The sequence below is a fragment of the Triturus cristatus genome, chromosome 6, assembly GCF_964204655.1.
Source record: "Triturus cristatus chromosome 6, aTriCri1.1, whole genome shotgun sequence".
In the NCBI taxonomy this organism is placed as follows: Eukaryota; Metazoa; Chordata; class Amphibia; order Caudata; family Salamandridae; genus Triturus; species Triturus cristatus.
The window spans coordinates 1,856,276,139-1,856,290,063 of NC_140589.1; the positions used below are offsets into that span (position 1 = coordinate 1,856,276,139).

At 40.8% G+C, this 13,925-nt stretch overlaps 1 protein-coding gene across 1 annotated transcript in view; it reads right to left on the bottom strand.

The window, feature by feature from the left end:
* Window positions 1–13,925, bottom strand: part of LOC146822204 (uncharacterized) — a 229,168-nt gene that overhangs the window by 85,938 nt on the left and 129,305 nt on the right. Inside the window, exon 3 of the mRNA XM_085613334.1 lies at window positions 4,666–4,812. Coding sequence (XP_085469460.1) covers window positions 4,666–4,812 — 147 coding nt within the window. The remainder of the gene's footprint in view (window positions 1–4,665; window positions 4,813–13,925) is intronic.

A 13,925-nucleotide genomic window follows, 5' to 3' on the forward strand; every position in this document is an offset into this window, starting at 1 on the left:
TAGCATTCCCCGATGTTTGTTTCCGGTGTGTACGTGAATGTACTTTGTTGTTCATAGTGTACAGTTCTAAATCTAAATAAACAATGGATTGCTTGTTTACAGTGCCTGTAAAATGTAGATTTAAATCATTTATGTTAATAGCATTAATGAAGTCAATAGCACTTTGTTCACTTCCTTTCTACACAATAAAGATGTTGTCTATATAGCACTGATATAAGACTACATTTTCAGACATTTGAGTATTGAATGCCCTCATGAGTACTTGCTCCTCCCACCAGCCCATATGCAAATTCGCATAGCTGGGGGAGAAGCAAGTACCCATGGCTGTACCTTGTAACTGTTTGTACAATAGTCTATCAAACATAAAGATGTTATTCGTCAGGCACCACTCCATCATATGCAACACCATTAGCGAATGTTCATGGAAACTTATATCCCTTGTGCTTAAATAATGTTTAGCTGCTTGCAGACCATCATAGTGTCATATATATATGTCATGTGATCAAGGCCGCTTTTGACGGCTGAAACGCGTAATGGCAGACAAGGAGAAATAAAAAACCTTTGAATCACACAACGAGGTCCACGTTCGTTCTTGTTTTTCTTGGAAGAAACGTGTGAGCGAAGCAAGCTCATATATATATATATATATATATATATATATATATATATATATATATATTCACTTAAAAAACCATAGGTTTCACACATGTTATAGTCAGGTGGATATTTCACTCGTAAAAAACCAATGAAATTCCCCCGTTATAGTTATAGTTAGTTCAGATAACTATAACTCGCGCGCCCGCAATCCACTGCTCATGACGTCACATATTACATCACTCATGACATGGTCAGTAGCACCACTCATGACATCACTGATGACATCATCCTTGTGATAGAGTGGCGGTCGCGCGAGTTATAGTTATCTGAACTAACTATAACGGGGGAATTTCATTGGGTTTTTTACGAGTGAAATATCCACCTAACTATGACATGTGTGAAACCTATGGTTTTTTAAGTGAATTTGCAAGGTTTTTTAAATGCTAATTCCTAACTATATCGTTTATGAAACCTATGATTTTTTCTGTGAATTTGTACGGTTTTTTAAATGCTAATTTATTTATGTATTATTATTTTTTTTGATATATTTATTTTACAATAAACTACGTATTAAAAAAAAATATATATTTTATTTTTTGGGGTTTTTCACCGTGCGCGGACGGTGCGCGCACCCCCGTGATTTAAAAAAAAAAAATTGTTAAAATAATTCTGCCTTCGGGTCCTTCAGGGACCCCCTGACTAAGGCTAGGGAGTCAGGAACTCTCTACCCTGACCCCTTTTCACGTTCGCCACCTTCCTTTTTCACTCTCGCACTGAAAACAAACAAAATGGCGGCCGATACTTCCTGATTTCGACCGATTCGAACGTTGACTAACATGTAACCACCAATCAGAATTACGCTCGCGCACGTTATGGTGCTCGCACGGTGCGCGCACGGTGCGCGCTTATAGATATTTATATGCTTTTAAATGCTATTTTCTCAGGAACTACTGAACAGATTGACACCAGACCTGCAAAAGGCACTTCCATGACCTGAGGACTACCTCTCTGCCAAATTTCAAGTAATTCTGTTCAGCCGTTCGGGCTGTACCTTCGGCTAAAGGTCCTATGGAAAAATCCATGGGGAAAACGCGTTTTGGGACCCCCCCTTTTTTCTCGGCCCCTACTTGACGAATCACCCCGAGACTTTCAGGGTAGGAACTGAACGGAGCACCCCATTAGTTTTGAAAATTTTGCGAGGATTCGTCAATCGGCGCCAAAGTTATTCAAAATAGAATTTTCAGATGTCCTATGGAAACTCGGTCCTAACTATAACTATCTACTGGTGACCGCCAGTAGATAATATATATAAATATATATATATATATATTCACTTAAAAAACCATAGGTTTCAGGGGGTGTTATAGTTAGTTGAACATTTCACTCGTACAAAACCATAGAAATTCCTCTGTTATAGTTAGTTCTGCTAACTATAACTCGTGCGCCCGCAATGCACTGCTGATGATGTCACATATTACATAATTCATGACATGGTCAGTGACATCACTGATGACATAACTGATGACATCATTCATGAGACAATGTGATATACCTCATCACACACTAGTATAACCTTTCATCACTCACTGTAAAATACAGAGTACCATCATTGAAACCATTGACACACCAATACCAGTTACTACATACCCACTCACTGATTCCTAAGTCTACAAACACAACTACCCATTCACACACAGAATCACTTATCTATGCAGTCACTGATCAATAGAACACTATCAAATGCACTCATACACCTATATAGACATTGACACATCAGCAGTCATCCTAGTCGATTATGCAGTCATTCTACTCACTCATGAAAAGAATCAATCACACTTACATTTACTCACCTAAACAGTTATACACACAACACCTCATTTATTCATACACATAGTAACTCATAGTTACTATGTTATATAATCACTATTACAATTATACACTCATCCATACAGTCACTCTCACAATCACTGACTTGTGTATTCTTATTTATATACACCAACTCTCCTATACAATGTCTTTTATTTTTGAACTTTGTTGGAGATGTACCACTGAGACATATATTCGCTCACCAACACACCAATAAACACACTCAGTCACCCAAACAACTGTTTACAGATGCACTCTTAAACTCATACACCTAGTCAATAGAGGTACACCCCCCACCCAACCACACACACACTCAGTCTCCCATATAAATACTCAGCCAACTAATCAATAACTTAATATAGACACTCATGTAGTTAGTGACCAACTGATGCAGCAGGTTATACAACAACAGAGACAGTGATGCACACATTCACATAGTTTAGTTACTAACCCATGTATTTAGTGAGACACTTTTAATTACTCACTTAAACAGACAGTCAGACAGCTACTAAATCCTCCATCCAGACAGTTATATATTCACTCAATCTTCAATACAGATTGGTATATATAACATATTTAAATTTCAAACAAAACCACATTCACTGGACAATGTCATCAGTGATGTCATTTGAGATGTCATCAGTGATGTCATCAGTGATGTCACTGACCATGTCATGAATAATGTAATATGTGACATCATCAGCTGTGCATTGCGGGCGCGCGAGTTATAGTTAGCAGAACTAACTATAACTGAGGAATTTCTATGGTTTTGTACGAGTGAAATGTCCAGCTAACTATAACAACCCTGAAACCTATGGTTTTTTCAGTGAATTTCTAAGGTTTTTTAAATGCTAATTTCTAACTATAACGTCCCTGAAACCTATGTTTTTTTCAGTGACTCTATATATATATCTATATCTATATCACCACAAACACTCCTTCGTCGCCAGGGGCCCGCAATCCTGCAGGGCGTCCTCAGCTGCCAGGGACAAAGCATCCTGATAATTAATACACCAAAGAAAGTTGCTGAGGCCAATTCATGGAAAAACACATTATTTATTCTGCAAGTGAAGAGTGGATGCAGATTAAAAAGTCTTTTATTTCCTGACGCATTTCAGCAGTTACGCCTTAGTTACAGGATCGAAGTAGAAGCAGTGTCAAGACACAGGTGCTTTAAATCTCCTGCATCACATGCCCAAACAACCTACAAGTCCCAGAAGTCCCTCAGTGTTGTGTTGAGTATTCTTGTATTGCTGAATAGCGTTTTTCACTCCAACCATCAAACACATTTAATAATTTCCATGCATCCTGTTAATAAAGTACCACATGCATTATAAAAATGTAAAAAACTTCAAAGAGTTCTGGACAGATTTCATTTTTCAATCTGTTAGCCACATAGAGCACGGGATCTCATGAAACATGAGGAAACCTCTCTCTTCTCCCAGATTTCAAAATGAAATCTGGCCAGAACTTTATGAAGTGTTTACATGTTTACAATGCACAACTTTTGCTAATTATCTCTTTTTTGGGCCATTGCTTTTGGTAATGGTATCAGCATCTGGGAGAAGATGAGAGGGACATCCAGGCACAAGCTCCCTTTAAAGGAAAGATTTTAATCCATGAATGACTTCCCGTGAGTGGCACCTGTAGCCAGATTCTTGTACCAGATGTGACCAGGAATGTTAGCAGGAATCAGTACTTTTGTGAACAAAGGAAGCCTTTTCAGAGGGTCTGGCCACACCCTCGCATCAGCCTGCATTTACTCAGATGATATACAACACTTGCTGCACTTAATTGGGAGCATCAACAGAGGTGCACATATTTTGAAACAAATATTGAATGAAAAAATTCTCTTATCCACATCATCTACAAATAGTTTTACATTAAATGTTCAACTTGTTGTCATCTCAGTTTTCGATCAGTTAATCAAGAATTAGAATTAGGAGTACGCTACACATACAAATGCAGCTGCTGTGAAGTGTATATAGAGGGAATGTAAGTATGTTCCTCATTCAAGGCAAAATAAATATCACATAATTGTGAGATCTTTTGAATTCTACAGATTTCACCAGATGTAGATGGCACTTGTTTATTTGTGTAAGATGATGCTGTGTTTATTTAAGTCTGGCTCAGATTGAATGCAGAAAAACAAGTTAAGAACTGACAACAACATCAGCCATCGCCCCATCCTGAGACAAGTACCTTTCTTTGGAGCCTTGCACTTCAATCCACACTGGAAGTAGCAGCACTTCTGATTCCCTATGCAGTCGCCATCATTCTTACACTGATCGTCTTCTGCCTGGATGCACACTATGATGTCTTCTGGACACATTTCTTGTTTTGTTTTCACTAAAAACAGTAGAGAATTTGTTACATGGTACGTGTTCTTGAACAAAAGACGCAATATATCACACATTGAAGTAGTTTTCACCAACATTGGGGGTAAGGGGTTTAAAGGTCTAAGGAAGTGACTCATTGACACTGTACATGGAGGAGAGGGTTAGCTCAGTGGGGCAAGAAGAGGTCATGACAGATAGTTATTCCCAGTGAGCAGGGACTGAAGAGGATGTTGAATAGCAATCAATGTATTCCAGCTCGATCCCTTCTAAATGTTCAATGCTTCTATCCATTCCTTGCCTCAACCAGATTGCAGACCCCTGGAGAACACATCAGCAAAATGATGTATGTTACAGACAGATCAAGAGGTTATGCATGGCATTACCCAAAAGCATACCCATATATGTGCTACAAAATATGTTTTTGTTAGGAAATCTTTAGTTATGTTTGGTATTCAAACCCAAATTAAACTACACACATATATGCAATTCCAAAGTTATAGTGATCTCCTAAATGTATGGTTTAGGTACCACTTACGCACTTAGGGTCTGATTCAGATTTCGGTGGATGGGGTATATGATTACTTGTTTGCTTGCTGTGTTTACCAAAGGTAAAAATCAGCCATGCAGTTTTTATTACAATTTTACATTATTGTAAGGATAAGTTTTTTGTATCATTCTGGTTGGGGTCTTTCTTATAGTTAAGTAATATGTGTTATTGTTATTAACAACCAATTGCCGCTTCATTTAAGTAATAATAGGTTAGGTTTTATGTTTTTTAATTTGTATATATTATCGACATAGTGATTTTTGTACATTTTGTCCCTTAATACCTTAGCACCCGTTTCACTAATGTCTGACAAATTTTGCAGAGCTGTTACACCCATTTCATTGTCTTAGGAGTAAAAGTGTTGCATGGTCTGGTGAAGGGGGTGCAAAGGGGCAGGTGCCAAAATGTGATTAAATCCAATTAAATTTTACACACACTTTTAGCAGTTTGCTAAGTGCTAAAAAATCATTCGGTTTTTCAAAAAAATTGGCAGCATTGCATATTATGGTGCACAGATGATTCTTTTGGGTAGTGCAGGTAAGTAGTATAACTATTTTATAATCTTTAAGGTATTTAAATTTAGAGATAGCTGTTGTTGCGGTATTCTAGCACAATGTGGGATAATTTTAGTAATTAACGCACTACTCTGTACACCTTTTTGTGCAAATTAAAATATTTTTAAAACTTTAAATTACACTGTACCTCACTACATTTATAAAACATACTGTCTTAAAGTGTATTTCCATGTATTTAATTATTTTCTTCTAAATTGATATAGTTATCATAGTAGTACTGCGGTTCTCCATATTCTTATAAAAAATATATATACACTTAAAATTATTTCTCCCTACCTATTATAGGTATGGGAAAAATACAAAGCATAATACTTACTGTGCTTGAAAGGTGTAACGTGGAACACAGGCAAACTCAAGCTGCAAACAACATGGCTGCCTTTAACTTTGGTAAAGGCAGTCATTAGCCTATCAGCTACTGACTTGTCGCAAACTTTCAGTACGCTGACACTAAAACAAGGGCAGCAGGTTGGTAAATTTTTGTGGCCAATCGTCAAAAATGTGCACAATTATTAAGGGACAAAAATCCAGTAAATCTTATTCTCTGGTCACCCTAACTATAACAACAGAGTGTATATTATATATGTTTGAGGGTACGGTAGCCGGTTAGCCAGAGGTAGTTATAGTTAGGACCAACATTTTACATTCTATAATACATATATATTACAGAATGGAGTATATGTGTATATATATATATATATATATATATATGTATATATATATTTGTATATATAAATTACCTACTGGCAGTCGCCAGTAGGTAGTTATAGTTAGGACCTATTTTCCATAGGAAATCCGCAACATTCTATTTGGAATAACGTTGGCGTCGATTGATGAATCGTCGCGAAAGTTTCAAAACTTTTGGCCAGCTCCGGTCAGCTCCTATCCTGAAAATTTCACGGTGATTCGTCAAGCGGGGGCCAAGAAAAAAGGGGGGTCCCAAAACGCGTTTTGCCCATTCATTTTCCCATTGGACCTGTTGACGCAGCTACAGCCCGAAGTGCTGAACGGAATTACACCAAATTTGGCAAAGAGGTAGTCCTCAGTTCAGACTCATGCCTTTTGCTTAAATGGTGTAAATCCGTTCAGTAGTTCCTGAGAAAATCAAAAGTAAAATCACATATATATCTGGGCGGAGCCTAACCACACATCTCATTGTGAGATCTGATTGGCTGTCAGCACTACATCCAAGAAGTGTTGGCAGCCATCTTGGGACCAATATACATGATAGCACCTCATTTAAAAGCATTGCAGTTAATAGAAGGTTTTAAGACTTTAGTTACATTATAAATCATTTGTTGATGGTACCATACTCATTTTAGGAATTGTGGTGTGTTCTAAGGTGATCATGAATCATGTTTGAGAGAAAACTATTTTCTCATGCTTTTCCCACAGAGGTTTGGAAGGTGATCTATAAGCTAAACTGAGAGCATATTTTCTGTAAATTCACATTATCTTTCTCAGTCATGTGAGAATGAAGTCTGACATTCTCAGTAAAACATGTACATCCAACAAGGGCAGAGACTGTCAGTTGATTCCTTTGTGTTCTACTGCAGCTTCCCAGAGTGTTCTAAAGAACAACTAGAGCGCTAACAGTCCTACTTATGACAAACGTATGGCACACCTGAAGCCATCTTGGTTGGAATAAAGTGGTAACTCTTAAAACATTTAATTTAAAAAGGAACAAAATGAGGGGGTTCATTTTGCCATAGAAAGTATGATTAGTGCTGCAGATTAGGGCACATTTTGAGTGACTTCTCAAATCCTCTTCTATTTCATTAAAAAATTCTGACATGCAGACTGAAACATGCACTTTCAATACCAGCAGCAGAGTTCCCTGGTGAGCAATAGCTTTACTACAGTGATCTAATAAGCAACTAGAGTGCTAACATTCTGAATTTATGGCAAATGTGTGACACATCTGAATGCCTTCTTGATGGAATCAAAGTAAAAAACTGAAAGTATTTCCTACTGAGGAGACTGTAGTAAATGAGGAAATTAGGAAACATCATAACAAATAAGTCTCCCAAAATGGCCACCAGAGACAAAAGAGCCCAAATGTAGCCCAAATATCACCCAGATGTAGCCCAAGTATAGCCCACTGACAGAATGTCCCAGAGTGTTCTAACGAACAACTAGAGCGCTAACAGTCTTACTTATGACAAAAGTATGGCACACTTGAAGCCATCTTGATTGGAATAAAGTGGTAACAGTTAAAACATTTAATTTACAAAGGAACAAAATGAGGGGGTTCATTTTACCATAGAAATTATGATTGGTGCTGCAGAAAGAAAAATCAGGGCACATTTTGACTTCTCAAATCTTCTTCTATTTCATAAAAAAATTCTGACATGCAGACTGAAGCATGCACTTTGAATACCAGCAGCAGACTTCCCTGGTGAGCAGTAGCTTTACTACAGTGATCTAATGAGCAACTAGAGTGCTAACATTCAGAATTTATGGCAAATGTGTGACACATCTGAATGCGTTCTTGATGGAACCAAAGTAAAAACTGAAAGTATTTCCTACTGAGGAGACTGCAGTAAATGAGGAAATTAGGAAACTTAATAACAAATAAATCTCCCAAGATGGCCACCAGAGACAAAAGAGCCCATATGTAGCCCAAATATCACCCAGATGTATCCCACATGTAGCCCAATGACAGAAGTGTGCAAAACACTTATTTGTTGTGTATTTGCAGTTTTATATAGTGCAGACTTGTCAGGTATTGGAGTGCTTTACATGAGCATTGGTTACATCACACAAGATCAAATTCATTTTGGTTGTAGACATGGGGAGATTGGTTCCCCAGTTGCAAAGTCTGCAGCTCTGGAAGTAACACCACATCCTCTCCCCTAGGTGCAACATTTAATCAAGTGGTCAATTGGATAAAAAACATAAAGTTGTCCAAAGTAAAAGTTCTTTGTCGCTATTTGAAAACTCCGAAAATATGTCCTCATTTTAGTCTTTTAGAGCACTAACCATAATTTTGATGCCAATAAGACCCTCTCATATATGTAATTTCTAAAGGAAATACTATAGGTATTACAGTTTTGATTACATCAAGATGACGTCAGGCATTCCACACTTTTGTAATAAATATAGAATGTTAGCAATCTAGTTGTTCATTGGGATACTGTTGAGAGGCAGAGGCCAGGGGCATGGACTCTGAAAATTGAAGGCAGGTAGGAGAGTGCAGAGGCAACAATTTGACAACACTGGGCAGGCAGGAAGGGCAGTGGCAGCACAACAGACTATGGAGGGCAGTGGAAAGGGGGGCAGGGGCAACAAACCAACAATACAGGACTGGCAAGAGAGGCTGTGGCAATATAATAGACCATTGTAGGCAGAAGGAAGAGGCAGTGGTAGTACAACCATACATGCCAACAGACCCGTTTCAGCCAGGAAACGTCCAATGTTTTTAAGCTCAAATGGGCTTTATTTGATCTGTCTACAATCTCTTCTTTTTCAATGTAACTCAAAGGGGAAATCAATACCCCATTTTTTTTCAAAATCCCCCTCTTACCAAGTTCAAAATGTTCGCAAGTATGGTACATTGGATCATGGTCGGCAGGAGGAATTGGAGTATGGACATGGACTCGGATAACAGAGGACAGGAGGGACATGGAGAGGTGCACCAAACTGACCCTACAGGGCAGGCATCAGGATTTGCAGCAGCACAATACACCACACAGCGCATGCGGGACGGGAGTGCTGCATAACAATCCATAGAAAGCAATAGGGAGGGGACAGGACCATGCACATGGACAACAGAGAACAGAGAGGAAAGAGGCAATGGTAGCTAGCTGACCATAATGGACAGACAGGAGAGAAAGCTGCATCATAACAGACCATAAAGGGCAGGAGGGACGTATCAGGGGCATTACAATGGAACAGACAAGCCAGGAGGGAGGGAATAGGGGTCTGCACATGGAAACAGAGGGCTGGGGGCAAGGGGGCAGGGCAGGGCAGGAGCAGCAAGATGACCATGGAGGTCAGGCAGGATGGGCACTAGAAACAAGACACACCATGGAGAACAACAATGAGACTATGATGGCATACACACAGACCATGGAGGGAAGGTGGGAGGGGGTCAGGGGCAGCTAGCTGACCATACAGGCAAGGTGGGATGGGCCATGGCAGCACAGAAGACCATGCATGGCAAGCGGGAGGGTTAGTGGCAGCACAATGGCTATGATGGGCAAGAAGGAGGGTGCAGGGGCATGCACAAAGGACCATGGAGGATAGAAGGGAGGGTCAGGACCTGGGCACAGACAAGAGAGTTCAGGGGAAGGGGCCTCACAACAGACCACGCGGGGCAGGCAGAAGGAGCAGTTGCAGCACAACAGACCAGGGAGGGCAGAAGGGTGTGGCAGTAAAATGGACCATGGAGGACAGGAGGAAGGGGATAGGGGCATGGCATGTAGACAGGCAGGGTGGAGGTGGCAGGGACAGGTTACAGTCATCTGTCAATGCTAGGCAGGTGGGAGGGGAGTGGCAGCTCAACAGAACACTCAGAGTAGATAGGAGTGGCAGGTCCATGGAACATGGTGGGCAAAAAGGATGGAGCAGGGGCATGCACAAAGACATCGGAGGGCAGGGGGGAGGAGAATAGGGGCAGCAAGCTAAGCACAGTGGCTAAGCAGGAGTTCAATGATGGGCAATAGAATTGGGCAATGGAGGGCAGGAGGAGTGGACTGGTACATCATGCTAAATGGAGGGCAGTCGCAGCACACCAGACCATGCATAGCAGGAGGGAGGAGGCTAGTCAATGGATTCAGACAACAGAGGATAGGGAGGAGGTGGATGGGGCAGCAAGCTAACTGTTCAGAGAAGGTGGGTATTAGGAACTTTATTGTTTTTAAAATGTGTGTCTGTGCGAACTACTTAAAATATGAACAAGTATGCTGCATAATCTCACTTTTATTCAGGAAGAAGAGGACGTTTGTGACTGTGACTCCGGGCGCACTTGGCAGAAACACCCCCTGACCCTCCACCCCCATCGCAAAATGTAATGCCCGTGAAAAAGGTAGGTGGACGCGGTGTTATATGGAACATAGTCCTGAGTGCACGATTGAAAATGAAAACTAGATATAGTATATGGTATAAACTATGCACCAAAAAGTGTGATATAAGATGAACCGGGGCGTGAAATATAATATGCAATACATTGTGTGCAATGACAGATTCATTGGAGAGCGCGAGATAGCACAGGCACTAGCGCGTGCTATGCGATATGCGCCTTGGAGTGTAATATGCACAGGGCAGTGTTGTGTAACCTAACTAGTCTCTAAAGTTGTAATATAAATTATGTGCTTGGGAGTGTAATGTTGCATATGCACTGTGACAAAGATATGGATCCCAGATTGTAATATGTATGGCATAGCGCTGTGCGTTATAACATAGGCATCAAGGAAGGCACATTAGATGTGGCAATATAACCCGTGTGAAGGCAAGTGTGGCAAGACATATTCATGGGGTGGTGTTACAGTGCACATGGGCTAGAGAGTGTCATAGCATACGCACTAGCTGGTGGAATACAACACAGAGGTGTGAGGCACTCGGCGGGCACTGGTGGGTGTAACACAGCATTGGGCTCAGCCAGGAGCACGCTGTGACTCTCAAGTGAGGTTTGTTTCCTTTCCAGAGAGTAAAATAAAAAGTATTACACATCCGGCGGTGGATGTATGATTTATTAACCGTGAGGGGGGTTTCTTGCATAGTTTGGTCGAATTTTTGTCGAATCCCCTTTGAATGGCCTCCTGCCCTTTATGGTCTGTTATGCTGCAGCTTTCTCTCCTGTCTGTCCATTATGGTCAGCTAACTACCATTGCCTCTTTCCCCTCTGTTCTCTGTTGTCCATGTGCATGGTCCTGTCCCCTCCCTATTGCTTTCTATGGATTGTTGTGCTGCACTCCCGTCCCGCATGCGCTGTGTGGTGTATTGTGCTGCTGCAAACCCTGATGCCTGCCCTGTAGGGTCAGTTTGGTGCACCTCTCCATGTCCCTCCTGTCCTCTGTTGTCCCAGTCCATGTCCCTACCCCAATTCCTCCTGCCTACCATGATCCAATGTACCATACTTGCGAACATTTCGAACATGGTAAGATGAAGATTTTGAAAAAAAACTGGGGTATTGATTTTCCCCTTTGAGTTACATTGAAAAAGAGGAGATTGTAGACAGGAGACAGATCAAATAAAGCCCATTTGAGCTTAAAAACATTGGACGTTTCCTGGCTGAAACGGGTCTGTTGGCATGTATGGTTGTACTACCACTGCCTCTTCCTTCTGCCCACAATGGACTATTATATTGCCACAGCCTCTCTTGCCAGTCCTGTATTGTTGGTTTGTTGCCCCTGCCCCCATTTCCACTGCCCTCCATAGTCTGTTGTGCTGCCATTGACCTTCCTGCCTGCCCAGTGTGGTCAAATTGTTGCATCTGCACTCTCCTACCTGCCTTCAATTTTCAGAGTCCGTGCCCCTGGCCTCTGCCTCTCAACAGTATCCTAATGAACAACTAGATTGCTAACATTCTATATTTATTACAAAAGTGTGGAACGCCTGACGTCATCTTGATGTGATCAAAACTGTAATACCTAGAGTATTTCCTTTAGAAATTACATATATGAGAGGGTCTTATTTACATCAAAATTATGGTTAGTGCTCTAAAAAGCGCGAAAATGTCAAAATTTCCGCATTCCGCAGCTTAGCGATAATTTATTTCTTGCTCGCGGTGTAAAATAATACATTCTCGCACGCGCGATCGCCTTACCTGAATCCCCGCGTTCGCCGACAAGTTTTCCCGATCCGGTCGCGTTCTCCACGAGATGTTGGATTGTTGGTAGCCATTTGCGCTGTCTCGCGACAGTTCGCGCCCGCAGTAACGTCATGCGTCTCGCGATCACGTCTTTCTTCTCGCGACTATGCACTGCGAGACAAGTGAAAACAAGATGCCCGTGCCCGCGAGCAACCGCATGGGTAAGTTGGCGAGCCGCGACCACGCAGAAAATACGGCGAACGGGCCGGAAAAAAACTTCCGAATCTTCGCGATATTTCCGCTTGTTTGCAGAGATTTTTAACATTTTCGTGATAATTTGCGAAAGTGAATTTCGCAAATTCCGCCCACCCCTAGTCTGCTGCTGGTATTCAAAGTGCATGTTTCAGTCTGCATATCAGAATTTTTTTATGAAATAGAAGAGGATTTGAGAAGTCAAAATGTGCCCTAATTTTTCTTTCTGCAGCACTAATCATAATTTCTATGGCAAAATGAACCCCCTCATTTTGTTCCTTTGTAAATTAAATGTTTTAAGTGTTACCACTTTATTCCAATCAAGATGGCTTCAGGTGTGCCATACTTTTGTCATAAGTAAGACTGTTAGCGCTCTAGTTGTTCGTTAGAACACTCTGGGACATTCTGGCATTGGGCTATACTTGGGCTACATCTGGGTGATATTTGGGCTACATTTGGGCTCTTTTGTCTCTGGTGGCCATTTTGGGAGACTTATTTGTTATGATGTTTCCTAATTTCCTAATTTACTACAGTCTCGTCAGTAGGAAATACTTTCAGTTTTTTACTTTGATTCCATCAAGAAGGCATTCAGATGTGTCACATATTTGCCATAAATTCAGAATGATAGCACTCTAGTTGCTTATTAGATCACTGTAGTAAAGCTACTGCTCACCAGGGATGTCTGCTGCTGGTATTGAAAGTGCATGTTTCAGTCTGCATGTCAGAATTTTTTAATGAAATAGAAGAGGACTTGAAAAGTCACTCAAAATGTGCCCTAATTTTTCTTTCTGCAGCACTGATCATACTTTCTATGGCGAAATGAACCCCCTCATTTTTTTCCTTTTTAAATGAAATGTTTTAAGAGTTACCACTTTATTCCAACCAAGATGGCTTCAGGTGTGCCATACGTTTGTCATAAGTAGGACTGTTAGCGCTCTAGTTGTTCTTTAGAACACACTGGGAAGCTGCAGTAGAACACAAAGGAATCAACTGACAGT